This window comes from Ooceraea biroi, chromosome 8 (assembly GCF_003672135.1).
Source record: "Ooceraea biroi isolate clonal line C1 chromosome 8, Obir_v5.4, whole genome shotgun sequence".
Lineage (NCBI taxonomy): Eukaryota > Metazoa > Arthropoda > Insecta > Hymenoptera > Formicidae > Ooceraea > Ooceraea biroi.
The window spans coordinates 9,530,154-9,547,992 of record NC_039513.1 but is presented as its reverse complement, the minus strand read 5'-3'; the positions used below and the strand labels follow the sequence as shown (position 1 = coordinate 9,547,992).

The following is a 17,839-nucleotide window of genomic DNA, read 5'->3' as shown; positions in this document are numbered from 1 at the left end:
AAATTTGCATATCATCTGGTATTATTTCGCAACTTTCACATTCGATCTTTCTGTTTTTAACATGTTTTTCATATCCTTTTTATATGCAAAAACGTATAATTATAAGTACAATCTTTTATGTATGAACTTGTACGCATACAGTTATTTTTAGCTTAAAATTTTGCTATACGACACAGTACTGACACAAAATAATCATGCTGGTTAGAAAATCGATGTTATAGAAATTGATGGTCGATAAATGATAAAAGTAGTATGGATCATTGATGTTGTGATCATCGGAGGACATCCAGTCGATCAGTATTCCGAGGACGCATAGTATAATGTGTCTAATGAACTATAAAAGTCGACCAACAAGTTTTCTTTGGCTAGACCAAAGTTCGATTTTTCTCCTTGTCCTCCGATATCACTTAATCCAAAACACTGAGCAAATTCTTAATGAGACCGCAAAGAATATATATATACATAAAAGTAGGTATCATATAATATTATGCAGCGTTGAATTTCAAATATTCAAGTAAAGAAGAAGTTAAACTTTTAGAGATTTTAGTAATTCAAATATGGTCGCTTTCCAATTACTTTTGTAAACATCAGCAAAGAATCGGCAGGAATAATACGAAATATGTTTTTTACATCTTTTTATATGCAAAAAACAAAACAGAAATTAACAGTCTAATTAAAGTGCAAATTTTTACGTGAACTGGTACGCATACAAGTTTAGCAATGTAGATTGCTAACATTACATAAACAAAACAATGCTATTATGTAAATTTCGTAGTTGCTTGAATGATAAAAACGAAGTTTCTTGACCTCTTGGGGAAAATATCGAAGAAGAATTGTGAAACTTGATTGATAAAAGCGAGGAGTATTTCTGACAGATCTCAGGATGAACTGTCAAAAGCCATATTTCTAAAAAATTAAAAAAAAAATCCTTGACGATTCTCTGTGAAACTGTACTTGCGATTGCAACGTAAGATCAGCCGAGTTTTTTCAGATACTCGATGGACGCACGCACGCGCGCTTTCGCAATCATGCGTGCGTGCATGCGTGTCAGCAGGACGCAGAAAGACAATCGGCGGCGAAATGCAAAGACCGGTTGCACGCCTAATGCATGCTTATCGACTCTTACCTCAAGCCATTTCCTCTCAATAAACTAGAGTACAAGTAGCGATTACGACAAATTAGTATTCGCGCATTGGTAATTGTCGGTGAAATGCTCCGAAAAAGATGTAAGAAAACGAGCGCGAGAGAAAGAAATTGGCCAAGTCGGATTGGCGGTTGGATTAATTGGAGTAAAACAACTCCAAAAATTCGCGTGTCCGCAGAACAAGTTCCATGACAGACGTGCTGGTAGCACGTGTGTGACTTACGTGATTAGAGTCTACTTTTTCTGCGACTAACAATAAGAGTAATTGATCGCAAGTAATTGATTCGCACGTGCACTATTCAGATAGTGAGATTCATGAAAAAGTTTGCTTTCATTTATGATATAATACATGCGCATATAGATATACACGCGTATTTGAAGTCTGCGTGTTTATTTAAAGCAAGATTCAGCTGAAGGCTCTCTACTCTCTACGACAATAAAATTGTCGGCCCATAATAAAATTATCTGGAAAGTAATCATATCCATAAGATTCTGCTTCGCTATCCTTGCTATCTTTGCGAAAATAATAGAATAAAAGCACATAGACCGGAACTTATTATCGGAATTTATTCCGATTAATACGTTTCCTTGCTTTTTTCATTTTTAATCTTCTTCTGTACATTAAAGCTTAGTAAGAATTGTAACATTCAACGGCCAATTAGAAGCGATCTTAATTAAGAATGCTGGTTAATATCACGGCCCATAATAAAATTATCTGGAAAGTAATCATATCCATAAGATTCTGCTTCGCTATCTTTGCTGTCTTTGCGAAAATAATAGAATAAAAGCACATAGACCGGAACTTATTATCGGAATTTATTCCGATTAATACGTTTCCTTGCTTTTTTCATTTTTAATCTTCTTCTGTACATTAAAGCTTAGTAAGAATTGTAACATTCAACGGCCATTCATTAAAAAGAAGCAAGAAGTTGCTGACGTACGGACCAGACAGAAAAAAATCAATTCGTCGATATCAATGATAAATATATCCTGCCAGAAAAGATAAGTACAGATCAAAGTAAAATAACTCAAGACTTGTCTGATTATCGTGGATTATTAAGTTTGACCAGAAAGTCCAAAATGTCAGCCCAATATATATCAAAAGTATTAAAAAATCAGTGTTTCACAATACTGTTATTAACATTTCATTTCGTGGAATACTGCATGTATATTAATTTATATGGATAAATGTTTTCAGATGTTGCTCAGTTCAGTATAGACGACAAATTCTGTTACGAGGTTAATACAATTTAGATATGTTAATGAATGTTTAATTAATTAGCGCAGATCGAAGATAGATACATACGTTAAAAATCTACTTCCGCATCAAATTGGCTTCTCTCGATCCTATTAAGCGTATCGGTTCTATTAAAGGCTGAAATCATAATTGACATTCCAACTGATTTTCCAAGTCAAATTGGCTCGGATTCTATTTCCGTTTAATTTAATTTCCGATTAAATTCAGACTCGGCGATTATATAGAAAATGATCGATTAATTACTGTTTGTGCTATGGATGTTAATTGGATGCACAATATATAAATATATTCATGTACATTGAAGATCTTATCAAGTTAAAAACGCAGCGAGTAAATCCTCGTCATCTCCTGCTTACGCAACTCCGTTTCTGAATCTATGCATTATCAGTCTGTGCATTAATCCGGGAAATAGATCCACGTGTAATAAATTAATATTAATATTCAGAGTGCAAATGTCGCCACGTGGTTGTAACGCATGACCGATAGTCAAATGAATCTATAATTTTCTCTGACTACAAATTTCGGCCGCACTAGTATGAAGCGAAAAGCGAACACGGGCTCTCGCAACATCTTCTTTAAAAAGCCACTCATCCAGATTTACCGATTTAAGAACTTAATAAAACAAAATCGCAGAAGAAATGTTGGGAGAACATGAATCTTCAGTGAACATTAAGCCTCCCAAGACTTTTCCTGCTGCTGGGACACACACACACACACACACATATATATGTACATATATACATACACATGTTCTACAAGCTCAAGAGGATTAATTGAGCATTGATCCAACGTTTGCATAACGATGAACAACTAATGATCGAACTATCGGACACGAATCTCTGTTCTCGTGATATCACACACGTAACGAGACAAGGCGGAGACACCATTCGTGCGGACGCGTGCGTACGCCGATATGAGTCCACGATCTTACGTAATATCTGCGGCGGTATGCGTTTTATGCATTATATATATTATATTATAATATGTATATATGTATATACACGGCACCGCGTGAGACCTGTTCTATTGCGCTTCCGACTTCGGATAAATTTAGTTTCGTTCGCCTAAGCGACGATTTTCCCTTTCTACGTGTGTAGCTGCCCGATGGTCTCTGCATCGTTTAGTGAGAGTCTACGCATGGCAATTGCATAAGCACTTTTAATGGCAACGTAATCCGCTGCACATACCCGGTGTCCTGTCGCTATTCTAATGTATCATTCTGATATATCGCAGTGGAAGCTCGATATTAGAGATACCATCAAGTGTTGCGAAAACACTGTCTTTCCTCGAGTTAATTTAGTATGAAATTAATTATCTATAGAATCAATAAATATATTCCAATAAATACGTTCAGCCATACTAGTAATTTTGCACGTTGGAACTTTATCTTGACGTTTTGCTGCGAGGAGCGATAGAATATTATGTACAACTATATAATATTTAATACTAGAGAATTGCGTGAAACGACCTCCTTTCGTTCACCTTTCTGCTAACGAACAGTTGGCTGTAAATCGAATTTTCACTATAAAATAACTAAACATGAACCTCAGATTTCTCGGAATTTATACCTTCCCAGGCAAAAAATCCGTGCTGCATATAACGTGTTTCTCAAGCGATCAAGCGATTATTTCTTTTTCTTCAGATTTTTTACCTCAGTATGATACTCTGCGCAGCGAAGAGACTATTCCTGTAAATATTCTCCGAGTAAATTCATTACTCGTTACGTACGTCTCGACGATCAACGAGATTGCACTGTCACCGTCAGTCCTTCCGCCCTCACGTCCTCCGACCTCAGTTCCGCGTCGGTACTTTCATTAGGAGCCATCCGTCTCTTTGACAGCGCGATCTTCGCGAACCTCGAATCTCGTCCCGCGCTGCGTTATGAAACGCAGCCGCCCCTCGTCAGGCTAACTCGCAGGTAGCGGGCGCACATCCACGCGACAGATATAATTTCGCGGGTTCCGCTATGTCTTAATTCCAGTTCTCTCATAATCCTCTCGTGATACAGTTACGAGATCCCGTGCTCGAAGCGCTCGACAAACCGTGCGACACTCTTCATGTATCCCGGAAAATGAACGCACGGAGCTGACCCGAGTGCGCGAGAGACAAAGGGGGATCAGAACGTGGGGATGTGCTGTTACGCATACCATTGAAATTCTATCAGATCGCAATACACCGGGCAATTTCCGCCGGGTTCCCTGGCCGGAAGCGACCGACGCGGAATTATTATTCGAGCGAGACGAGACGTGCTCCGATACACAGGCCTGTGATCAACGATCCGTCATCCATTATCTATTAACCACTCCGCGAACGTTCTGCTTTGCGAGGTATAAGATGAAGGCGGGGTTCTCTTCCAATTTCACGTCAAGTTAAGCTCGCGAGCGGTGACGGTTCGACAGCTAACTAAGTGCTCGATCATTCCTGTCGCGGATCGGGGATCCTCCCGCTCGCTCGGCGGATTATCTCGCGCGCGATGCACTAAATCCACGCGCTAATCTGGCCGACATTTACGTGAGATAAATGCACGTGAGTTAACGCTCCAACGAAATCAATGCAAATACCCGTTCGAATCGGACGGCCGCGACCTTGATCGAATCCCGATCTGCATATCTATCACGTATTATCGCCGCTCCGTTTCCTCTGGATCGCAACATCATTGTCGATTATTGAGTTTGCTCATTTATCATATGCTCATTTATCGATAACATTATCGCGTTAGAAAGTAGCGCAGTTGGTGGTCACAAGGCGCTCTTCGGCCTCCTCGCTGCATTTTAACAAAGTAATGCAGCCGCTGTGCTAATAACAACCTTCACTGGACCTTCATGTCGGAGAGTGTTCCGCGTCGACTTCTGATACAGATCGTTTACCAGAAGTAGGCCGCAAATATTTATAATGAATGGCCTCATGGCCGGTCATCATCTCAACTGGCCGAAGCCAGTTCCTTGCCGGTAATGTACGGCATTGGCCTTCCAGTGGCGAATTAACGCCACTCTCTCAGATCCTGTTCCGCACGCATTTACTTCCTCGCATCCTGAAACTTTTATTCCGACGTTATTATCCGCGATCGTAAATCTCTTGTGCTCTCTACGAGCGAACATCGCGAATTAATTTGCGAGTATCTCTGCGCCGCCACGCGTCGTCGCGTCATCTAATTAGCTGCGTTGATGATTATTGGCAACAACGTGTCATTATATTATCAATAAAATATATTTGTTATTACTGAAGATAAGATAGCCTTTGCAACTTTATCTTGGGAAACATCACTTCGTTTGCCCCAAGATGTTCTGCTCAGTTTACCTTACCAGCTATAAACCTGTCACCGCGTGTTGCGCGTTTGCAACTCTGTTTATTAATAGCCGTGCTCTGCTAGCTCCATCAAAGTGAAACGCTTTCGCGATCAAAGATGATTTTTGCGTATTGCAAAATTGAAGTATCTCAAGTGCAATGTGCAACGGTGCACGAAGCGACGATGCAATTTGTTATCAGAAATGCCTCGAGTGACGTTCGGCAAAGCAGGATATCATCATTGAACATACTGCGCATTTGATACACCATCTTGCCGATTATCCGCCCTCAAAAATCGTGATCGATTTTGTATAATAGATAACCCGGATACGTCTCCGATTAATCTGAGTTGTCGATTCTATCGAAGAAGGCGATATGTCGCAGTAAACTAATATTTCAAATTCACTGCATGTTCGCGCGCCTGCAGCCAGCTTAATTACAACGGAAATTAATGAGATAACCGCGGCGGTTTCGCAAGCCGAATCGCACGCGCTTAATACAACCGCGAGACCTGCTCCGTTGTCCGTTGCACGTTAATTACGATCGTTATTGTGGGAGCTGCGGCGGTTATCGGCCGTCCTTGCTCTCTTAGCAATAGCTCCTTAATGCAGAATCAAAGGGCAAAAGCTTCGGCAGCGATATCTTATCAATAAGATGCGCGTAAGATACGTAAGATACTCGCAAAAGTTCGTACGATGAAAACTTATTAATTATTAATAAGGTATTAGTTATTAATGACGATGACATTTTAATCAAAATATTGGTCGTTGCTATCAATAATCTTTTGCCCTCTTTCGGGCAGTAGTTTGATGCCGCGCCGATAAGGTGAGAAGCAATCCATTCATCTGTGTGACCTTGCGAACTTTTGCAAGAATAATAAGAAAAGTGTCTTATTTGTTCCTCTCCTCGTGCATCAATTCCTTCGTCCCCGCCCGACTCATCCTACAAAATCCTACGTAATCTGCTCGGCTAATCCTGCAGAAGCAATTTCGCAAATGAGACGTAGCTCCGCAACGAACACATCGACGTCGCGTTCGCATGCGAACGTTCACGGTCTCATCAGCGGCAGGCGGAGAGCGATGATCGTGAACCGGAAGCGCAAGCGTGGGCGCCGACTGACTCAACGGTCATCATGAGAGTGGCTCGGGTCCTCCTCAGGAAGCTGGACCGACGGAGTTCACATGGCTTAGACGACGACCCCGCTCGCCGTGGAAAGGCGATTGTGCCATGTGCGGTCGTGCAACTTTCTCGCTGCCGGAATCGCGTAGACGCGGAAGAGGTTGCTGAGTACCTCGAGTCGCTTATGGCCGATCCGCTGGTCAGTACCCAGTAGGATACCAGTAGGATCGCAGTCCAGCAACGATCGGGGTCCTCGATCGGTGGTCTATCGTGGTGAACCCTCCCGTTTCGGCGACCTCCCGGTGAGTTGCCAAATCGAAATCACTCTCGCGAACCACGAGTGTCGTTGCAATCCTGGCTGATTAAATTGCTTGATCAAATTGGTGCCAATCGAAACTTGCGGCTTCTCCGATCGTCTCGCCTTCGTGTTTGTTATACATTGTAGGCAGTGCTGTAATTCAGACGTGGCTGTAATTCACCAAGTAACATCTTCGCGGTCAGCTGTTAACTCGGCCTGACGCAATCGAGCTTTCGAGATAGTTCAGTGGTTTGTTTTGAGAGGCTGAAAATTTCACGGTCTCGATATGTTTTGTGTACTTGGCACGTTTCCTATGTAAAAGCCAATTACTGTACCGATAATACCACGATCCGCGTTTAGCAATGTCAATATCGGAGTCTGGAATGGCACAACGACGAGGATTTATATAAATCGTAGATTTTCGGCAGATTACATTAGTTGCTCGTGAGCGCAATTAAAGGAAATTACTGTCTCAAGTACTTTGGTGATACATCTCAAATACTCTGGTGTCACAACGTCAATATTGAATTTTGCAATTATGCAACGATGAGTGTTTACAATTCGCCAATTTTAGTCAATTAAAGGCTTGTAGTTAACAGCGGAAGTTAAACATTTACGAATCTCAATGGACTGGTTAAATATACGTATATCTTCGCGTATTATTTATCGCGTCGCACGGCTTCAAAGCTGCGTTTCAAAGAAGAAAAATAAAAGATAGTTCGAAGGATAACTGCGCTCTTCAGTAAAGACGTTTTTTCTTTTCGTTGAACTTTGTATGCTAAAATAACGTCATTTCATCGCAAATAATAAGCAACATAAAAAGGATTTATTGCAAGATCGTGCAATATCTTGATAATTAATACTACTTGATTTACTACTTGATAATTACTACTTCATAGAAAGATTTATTATTTATATAATCAAACAATACGCGAGTCATCCATTCAACATCTATTTTCAATCAATCAATTATTGGTAAATTATATACAAAACTAAAACATTAATTGATATAAAAAATAAATTTATTTTACATTTTATTTACATTTATGTTGCTAATACTGTTGACAATATTATGTTAATTATTTGATACAAAAGTATTGTGTGAAAATGTATAATCTGACAAAAGTTATAGTCGTATTATGCTCATTCTCGATAGCTATTAAAAGTTTAGATAAAAGGAGTAGAGGCATAAAATGTGTTTATACATCTTATGTACATCGCTACACGATTTATATGCGTATACATAAGTTATGCAGAAATGGTAAGTTAGGTTTATTTACATATATACATACATATAATTGCCATGACTGGTTACGCATGTACGCCTAATCTGAATGGCTAAATGTCTTTCGGAGAAAAAAGTCAAGAGATTTGAATATACTTATTTAACACAAGAAATAAGACGCAATGATTTATAATATGTGCTTATCGATGCAATACCACTTTCGATTTCGAAAAATAAAAATACGCAAAACATCACGCAAAAATAAAAATGGATGAAACGCATTGAATGTAAAGGAATAGCGCGCAGTTTTATCGATTTTGCACCTTTCTCTTTAAAAATATCCATCGGAGTAGGTACCGTTTTATTTATAGCCAAAAAATTGCACAACGGTGTATCATTATTTATGAATATGCGCAATGTCAGTGTCGCTCAAAAAATCTATTAAAATATTCAACACGGATTGAAAGTAATTCATTGAATAAACGAATTAATCAACTGAAAAAGATATAGATTAAAAATGAAAGAAGAAAAACAAAAGGCTACAAAATTGCACCTTCGATGATACTATAAGTCGAGAGCACCTGCACAATGTTGACTTGGAATTTGCAAGTGTATAAACGTTGCATATCGGCAGGCGCACCTTTCGATCTTTACGATCACTCGCGTCAGACCAAGGACTCGACGAGATCAAGGAAATCAGTAAAAGAAGAGCGAGTTTTGGTTGTTACCGTGGAAGATGAAGATTGATGTAAAAGCACTTGTTATGTCACGGGTAAGTTAATGCGATCCACAAAAAGGAGAACTCATTTACGAAGCGATTTATCATGCTTTCAAAGGCCGACTCTGAGGGATCTCAGGGATCCTTTCCCGCAAACGTGAAGACCGATTTTTATACATTACGTATTACCGGGCGAGCCAGGGATATCGCACCCTTTCCAGCCACGCTTGCTTTGATCAGCTCGGCACTAACAAGATTGTAAGAAAGATCGCTTTTCTTAAAAATGAAAAATTTTGGCGGGTCACATAATAACGCTAAATACATGCATACAAACATTCACACTTTTATTTACCGCTACAGCAAATTCAATCTCTAAAAAGTCGCTAGAGAATTGCTGGAGAGTACGTTTAATAAGAAATAAGACTTTTTAGAACAAAAACGTGCCTGCTAACGCAATAACTTTAAATGTTGTGTTGTAATATTGTTACGGCAGCGTTCTACTTTAAGCTCTACAATGTGAATTCTTCGATGTTTCGTGAACGAAACCCGTTGATAATATATAATGAAGGCAACGGTGATGCAATAGATCGAGCGGTATCGGAAAACTTGAGTTCTTGACGGTCGATCGGTGATAAGTACACAACACGCGCACGGCTTAGACGTGGAAAATGTGTTATTACTGCAGGCGTGCTCGTGACGAAATATCGCGTAAAAATGACAGAGAAAGCATTAATAACGTATACTTAGATTACGTCAATAAAATGTCATTGCACCGACAAGTTCGGCACGAATTAGTATGATCGATCACGTCCTCGCTCTCTCTTCCTCTCTCTCTGTACACGTCTGCGTTACACGCGAATGGATCCCACGCTTTCCTCCGAAAATCCACGGATAGATCGTTGCGTTGCGAAACGAACAATCTCACGCTTGCAACGTCGCTTCTCGCTCAAAGGATAAATTTGCCGTCGGATTATATAAATCCCCGTCGATTCCTCTTCGTCCCTCGCGACCGTCGGCGGAGCGCGCGCGAGCGTGGCCGCACGCCTGCATGCGATCGTCATTGCTATACGTAACTTGCTAGCCGTTAGTGAAAGCGCCGGACTATGGATACAACAGGGTGACCCTGACATATATCTCCAGTAATTTCCAGGTGCGATTGGTATCGGTGGTCAGGAGTTACGAGGCCGCGCCTCGTCCTCTTCCGGAGGACAGGGAAGCGCGCCGCCGCGTTCCCTTCCTCGCGCTTCCTCCCGACGTCCTCGAGGAATCGCTCGCGCCTGAAGAACACGCGAGTGTTGCGAGTTCACGCTGGAGAACGGCGCGATGCCACCTCGCATTCACCTCGTGGCAATTTCTGCGAGAGCCTTTCCTCATTTTGCAGCAGCAGACAATAAACGGCCTCCTCGGTATTCTATCATTTTCGCATTGCTACACGAGCAATAAGCGCGCGCGCGCATACACGCGCGCTAATAGCAAATAATTTCAAGTATTAGAATGATAACGTAATATCGTAGATAACGAGACATTTTCTACATGCGCGATAATTAAACGATTCATTGAAATTATGTTCGAAGTTCTTTTATGCGTTCGCGAAATATCACGTAAATTTTCAATAATTATAAGTCGGTAGTTCGTAGATCTTGGAGAAGCAAGCGGAATTTGCAGCTTCCGAATAGAGCATCGCGTGAAGTAACGTTTACCTGATGAGTCTTGACATGTATACATATCAAGTTATTAATACGATTCGATCTATTCTCTATGATATTAGATTAGATATTATGATTTTCAACTTTGTTATCTATTTGGGTCAGTCAGAAAGCTCAATTTTTGCGATCGATTTTTGCGTCAAAATTTACTTTATTGCATTCGGTAGAAACAAATTATTTATCGACCAAATAATCGCCATCGTTGTCTATGATCATAGAGTACTGGTAATTACTTTCGGTAATTACAAGTCGAACTATCGACTTGTAATTATCGAAAATTTACGTCATGATATTTCGCGAGCATAAAAGAACTTTGAGTATATAATTTCAGTACATTATTTAGTTATCGCGCATATAGAAAATTTCTCATTATCTACGACATTACGTTATTATTTTAATACTTGGTGAATAATTTGTATTTCTACCAAATGCAGTAAAGTAAAATTTGTAAAATCGAACGAACTGTTCGACTGACCCGATATATTATACATTTATCAAATGACAAGACATACATCAATCTCTAATTTTCTAATCTTTTTATCTGTATGATTTTCACATATTTATTCAATAACAAAATATTTCGCGTCCGATATAAAAACAAGAAGCAGAAAGAGAGTTTCAAATAACAGGCTCCCGTCAGCAAAAGCGCGCACTGTTCCACAACAATTAAACAAACAGGACTGCAGAGAAGAGAAACGCGCAACAGAAAATTAACAGAATCTCAGCTACCTGAGCTATTAGAAAAGGCTTTTCCCCGTTTAGTCGAGATCGTGAGTAGCAAGTATAGCAACCGGCATTCCAGTCACAAGTTTGCAAGACGATCTCGCGTGATGGTGGCCACACTTGGCCTTGAACACGCAAAGAGGTACTAATAGTCGTGTGAAATGTCCAGGACGTCCTCGCGCGATCTTGTAGACGCGTTTTCGACGTCAAGACGTAAGGTGAGAGGTAAATTACCTTGGCAAACCTCGGTATAGACAGGGAACTGTGCGCTAGTTGCATCACTCTACGTGCGGTACCGGTAAGCAACATTATCATGTCGTACGTGCGGAGAACAGCACCTGGATCCCTCCTCAAGTAGTGCGCCTCGATGCCAGAAGAAAGCAAATCTCGAAACCTACGGAAACGCGATCATCCCACACTACGGTCGACTCGCCGTCGCGTAGTACGTGCATTGTGCATTGTGTTGTATAATAATTATACGTGTGCAACAAGAAGAAGTCTCGCTCGAGAAGACTTTTTTCACCGACAGCATTGATAGACGATGCGCGGAGAGTCTTTTTATGAGAATTCGATCGAGGAAGAAAATAATTACTCGTCAGGAGAGCGAACAAACAACTGATCTCGTGAGTCAACGCTGTTAAAATATGTATAAGTGAGACGTTAACGTGTGCTGAATGTAGACAGCAAATCGGACTGGTCGGTTGCGTAATGCTACTCTCAGCTGCACCGTTGAAAGACCGAAGAAAAAGGAGTTATAAACCAACACTTTGGGAAGTATTTCAACTTCGCGAAAAGGCATCCCAGGGGTATTAAGGGTAAATTGAATCGTGCGTTTCGTAATCTCGGAAAATTACCGGGATTAAAACGCACGCGGGTATTGCTGCAAGAGCGGAGCACCAGCCGGAAATTGGCTTTGTAGACGACGAGAGAGGCGTAGCTGTTGTTGCACATAGTGCAGTGAAACATCCACGAGAACATACGTTAAAATGCTACTTGATGTCCTTGATACCGCGTCCTGCGACACGCGTAAACGACAAGATGTAAAATTATAATACGCTCCAAGATACTCGCGTAGCCATAAAACAGACATTCTCTCGAATCGACAAAATATTAATTAATTTTATCGCAAGAGTGATACGAACGAGTGAAATGTTAAATGTTAACTTGCAACAATATCTTATCGATGTAATATCTTATCAATGCAGCAGTGATAGCAGTTCATCACACTCGTGTCAAACTCTTTTAAGTTTTATCCATGTTGCCGGATATCCGGAAAAATAGCAAGAAATTTCAAGTATTTGCAGCTCGGCTGACGTCAACGTGTTGATGCGCATAATAAAAATACCTCCAATCGCCGATGCGTCGTCTCTTTTATAAGCACATAAAAAAATAAAACGGTTACAAAGTTATATAAAATACACAAAAAAAAAGTATTACAAATGTAATGTTTTTCCTGATCGTGACTCTCTGTGAATATGCAAAGAAACTGACTCATGCGGTTTTCAACTTTAGCGTTGGACCCGATCGACTCGATCGTGGATCCTTGATCGTCGCAATTTATGATCCTTGCAACTTACTGTAGCCGTGTCAAAATAATTTCCAATCAAAGATACGTGTCTCACAGCCGACGTAACTTCGAAAAGAAACATCCGCTTGCAGCCGGGCAAGACCCACGAAACGATTATTTGCTTCATCACTTGTGTGTGCATGCTGCGCGCGTAGCAATCGTTCACGCACATACACACGCACGGGTTTGTGCGTATGTGCATACTCGCGTGCATAACATATTGGTAGGAGTTATCTGGTAAAACTGAAGGCACAGAAGCAGCCGGCTATAGTTCAACGAGTGTCGGCGCGATCCGCGACTGAATGCGCGTGAATCCACTCTTCCGCGACGAGTGTCCAGACACGCCGTAGATCCCGGGAACTCCGTGGATGGAATCGTAGATCTTAGATGAAATAGATCATTATCCGTGCCGTGTGTTACCATGCCGCAGGAGAACAAGACCAGCACCGGCGTTGGCGAGCCGAGGAAGGATTGCCAGGTCGATACCGGAAGAGACTCGAAGGATCAGCAGATCGCCAAGAAGATCGATGCCGAGGATATGCCGGAGCTGAAGGATAATCAGGAGTTCCTGGAGGACGAACAGGTTAGCCTGGACCTCAGCGAACCGCCGCCGGAAATTCTGGAGTACGCCAGACGTGAACTCGGGGAGACGGATGAGGTCAAGTGTCAGATGCTGCAGGAATTCCGCGACATGATCTACGGTAATTTATATTGGAAATGCTGGAGTTGAAAAGAAAAAGGTATTATAAGGAATGTTGAAGTTGAAAAAAAGGTAGCGAAATGGTGCAAGAGAAAGCGTGTGTATCTTCCTAACGTGGAATCTTGTTTCAAATAAGTTAATTTAATTGTAAAATAAAACGAGTACGCTCTTTGGTAACTTTAGAGGGAAAGTATTATAAATTTGTTGTAAATGCAATCTTTTGACGTGTTTGTTACATACATCAATGTTTTAACGATGTTATTTCTATTCTAAAACTGTTTAGTTTTATCGCAAATCTAGAGATATATGTTTCTTCTGCACAATATAAAGTAAATTTTTTAAATCAAGTAGATATAAAAGATAATAAAGTTCTTGGAATTACTAAAGGTTTTTACAGAATCGCTGCAGTTTCGCGAGTATGAAAGAAAATTTTGCTGGATGCTCTTCCTATTTTTTTGAAGTTAGCGAGTTTGTGATTTATGTATTTTTTAATAGAGAGAGGTGAATGTTTGCCGCATAGGATGGATGATAATTTCCTCCTCAGATTTCTTCGTGCCAGGAACTATAATTTGAAGAGCGCGCATAGGCTGGTGAGTCATAAATGAAAAGTGATATTCACTCTTATGAACAAAGAACTAATAGGATTATAATTTTATTATAAGATAGCAAATAAGCGGTTTAATTAGATTTCTCAAATTAATATTTCTCATTATAAGTATGTTCTTAAACGTGTTGTTAAATGCATGGAGGGATAAACAAAATTAATTACTTTTTAATTTTTAATACAAAATAGCTATAAAGTTTATATTAACATTACCTTTTATTGTTTATTTTATATGTCGTCAGAGAATATATGATTCAATAATATAACAAAGTAAATATTATGGACGTTGACAATCATAATTTTGATTTTATTATATCTTGTCAACTTCATATTAAGAAATTAATCCAAGTTGATTTAATTTTATCATATCTTTCACTGATAAAATATTTCACTGATAATATAACTGAAACTCAATTTCAATCAATATGCATACATTGACGGTATTTCGATATCACACGAATAATACAATTATTATTGTTCTTTCGAACTATCGTATTTGAACAATTTTTATTTCTGAATACATATCATTATTTGCATATTAATAACAAAAACATTATGTGCAAGTTTTTTCTATAATGCTCAAATTTGCAACATTTCAGGAAAAGTAAATGTTTATTGTCATCGGCAATGATAAGTAATGCTAATATATTTCTAAATAAGCGTGAGAAAACAGTAAACAGACTTAAAAGAAATGTTATGCAGTTGCCAAGGTGAACTGGTTTATTAATAAAGATATAAAATAAAAACGTACATAATACACAAACTATTTCACAAACTTGATAAATCAAGATCAAAACATTTCAAACTTATAATTAGCTTTTTAAACTGATATTTATCTGTCAATCTGTCTTCAATCGTAACAAATTCATATTCAAACCGCAAAGTATGAATCACAAGTTATTATCGATCAGGATCAGATCCAAAAGATGATTTAATTACGATTTCCTGCATCTGCATATGCATTGGGCGAAACAAATGGGTTATTCATAAATGCCACGATGAAAACAGTCGATGAATAATAATAATGATAGAACGCCATTGTGTAATTCATTAACTTAATAACGATCGAGAATGCGTAATGATGTTTATCTTCGCGCACGATAATAAATGAACGTCTGGCGTTTATGCCCTGAACGCCCTGCGATTGTAGTACGAAATTAATGGGACTGGTCGGGTGAGTGCGCGATGCAATTACGAGTCACATTTTTCTCAAGGAATTTTTCGACACAGATAGTAAACTACTACAACTTCAAAGGGGAACACCCAGAGATCTATCAGCAGATGGAGATAGAGCAAATAAAGATCTTAGGTGACGACGATGTGATGACGGTGCCGCCCTATAGGACCCAGTGTGGCAGACGTATAATAATCTACCGCGTGGGCAATTGGGACCCGAGGAAATATCCTGTCGAGGAGCTCTTCAAGGCCACGGTCAGCGTGCTCGAGTTTGGCCTGCTGGAGCCTACGGCACAAATTCTGGGTGGCTCCGTCATTTTCGACTTTAAGAACATCACTATGGCTCACGCGTGGACTGTGACGCCTCAGGTATCTCATTTCTCTCTTCCATCGTCTTTATATCATCCTTTTAAAATCAATACATTCACACACATTCAGTGACAATATTCGATAAATGCCTAGCCAAAGTAAGATACGTAGGAAAAGAAAGGTAATACTATATACATTATATTAGAAGTATAACGAGTTGATGGCCTTCTAGGTGGCAAGTATGATGCTGTCCCTGATGGTGACCTCGTTTCCTATCAAGACACACGCAATACACATTCTCCATCAGTCGTGGGTCTTCGACGCGATTTTCGCAGTTTTCAAACCGCTTCTCGATACCAACATGCGTAACAAGATATTCTTCCACGGGAGCGACTATGAGAGCCTCCACGAGCACATCTTGCCCACGCACCTGCCGAAAATGTACGGCGGCATAAGAAACGAGTTACCTTACTACAAGTGGATCCAGGCTCTGATCAAAAACCCAAAGATCATCGAAGAGATGAACAAGATGGGATACATCCTGACCGACGAGATGCGCGAGGACTTCGCGAGGCTGAAGTGAAAGCATGAGAATGGAGTCTCCTTCAGCATGTATACTTCGGAATTGCATAATCTTCTATATGTTACCGCAGCGCTTATTAGCTCGCCCGTCCTTATTCGCTATTTGCTATCCACGTTTCTTAACCGCCGATTAAAGATTAAGTGTACTGAATGCGCTTCGCGCGTAGTAAGATCTCCCCGATGGATTTAAATCGACTCTAGATCGCAGGATAAAATAAACTCTTTATGTTATTTATATATATATTCGATATTACGTGTATCTTGGTAACTAAGTCTTTTTAAATAAAAACTTTCGCTATAATTAGATGGACGATCGATCACCCGTATCAAGTTGGATGTTACTCGGTATTCGTGCAATGTATCGCACGAACGCATGTACCTGGCGATCCTTCAATGACAGCCTAATAACGCAACGCCCGCGATAAGGATCGTTACGTTTCTCTGCTCGTTTTTATTTGATGAACCTGATGCTATTCTGGTCGCATGCCGAGTCACTTCATCGACAGGGTTGATTTCCTTTCCGCAATCGATCGACTATCAAGAAACGATTCATCCATTCTCCATTGTTGGCTTCGCGCGAAAGTTTGTAGGTTTAATGCACATTGCAACGCACCGGTTAATCGAAGATCAGACGCGCTTGCTCTTCCTTCCTTTTGCAACGAACCGTAAAGATCAGTTGGATCCACATGTTTTATAAAAACAAGCGAAGCGATAATACAACTCCGATAAAGTGTCGCGAGTAATCTGCTGCAGTAACATGAAAATCGTGACACGATTAAGAGTAAATGAAGATGTAAAAAGGTAATGATCCATGTATTGATTTAATAAGATCAATTAATGAGAATTCAGTGTAAACATCGAGTAGTTTTTATAATCAATACTACGAGGAACAACAAGATAATTGCAGTAAATAATGTTTATTTAACTGCTTGCATTGTTGCATTTTGAAACAGGTTTCTGAAAAGTAATTGAATATGGAAATCATACCGATGCGCACAGCGTAAAGTAATCATTAACGAACGGTACGTCTTGATAAACGAAGCCTACTATTTAAGACTGTAACAGCCGTAAATGTAATTGAAATAAGAGTTAGTGCACATCTGAAGTAAAAGTAGCTTTCTTCAAAACCGCAATAATCTTGGAAGCATTAAAAAACATATGAAACGTCCGTATCGTCAGTAATTTAAAACCCACCGATGCCTTGCCATTCAAGCAAAATTTGTTCTTTAGCTTCCGTTTCTGATATCTGATGTCTCGGGAGAAAGCGCACTGAATATTAATCTAAATAACCTGATAATGAAAGATATATCACTAATTATGATTTTCTACTAGTTTTTTGCGGCGAAACTTGCTGCCTCGCCTATAACACGTTCACCGAGCATTTCAATCGTTTGCGATCGAGAGGCCTTGGGCCAGAAAATCTCC

At 39.9% G+C, this 17,839-nt stretch overlaps 1 protein-coding gene across 1 annotated transcript; it reads left to right on the top strand.

Moving 5' to 3' along the window:
• Nucleotides 1-11,730: 11,730 nt before the first annotated feature.
• Nucleotides 11,731-17,579, top strand: LOC105275627 (alpha-tocopherol transfer protein). The gene is made up of 5 exons (XM_026971990.1): nt 11,731-12,099; nt 13,474-13,744; nt 14,239-14,333; nt 15,578-15,892; nt 16,065-17,579. Exons 1-5 carry the CDS (start codon nt 12,037-12,039, stop codon nt 16,413-16,415), a joined length of 1,095 nt encoding a protein of 364 aa, XP_026827791.1. The 5' UTR covers nt 11,731-12,036; the 3' UTR covers nt 16,416-17,579.
• The last annotated feature ends 260 nt before the right edge of the window (nt 17,580-17,839 follow it).

Bases quoted from the DNA above. Each gene is read 5' to 3' on its own strand.
- LOC105275627 (XM_026971990.1), top strand. From the start codon at position 12,037: ATGAGAATTCGATCGAGGAAGAAAATAATTACTCGTCAGGAGAGCGAA. The intron at 12,100-13,473 runs GTGAGTCAACGC...ACCATGCCGCAG, and splicing joins GCGAACAAACAACTGATCTC to GAGAACAAGACCAGCACCGG. The intron at 14,334-15,577 runs GTGAGTCATAAA...TTTTCGACACAG, and splicing joins TGAAGAGCGCGCATAGGCTG to ATAGTAAACTACTACAACTT.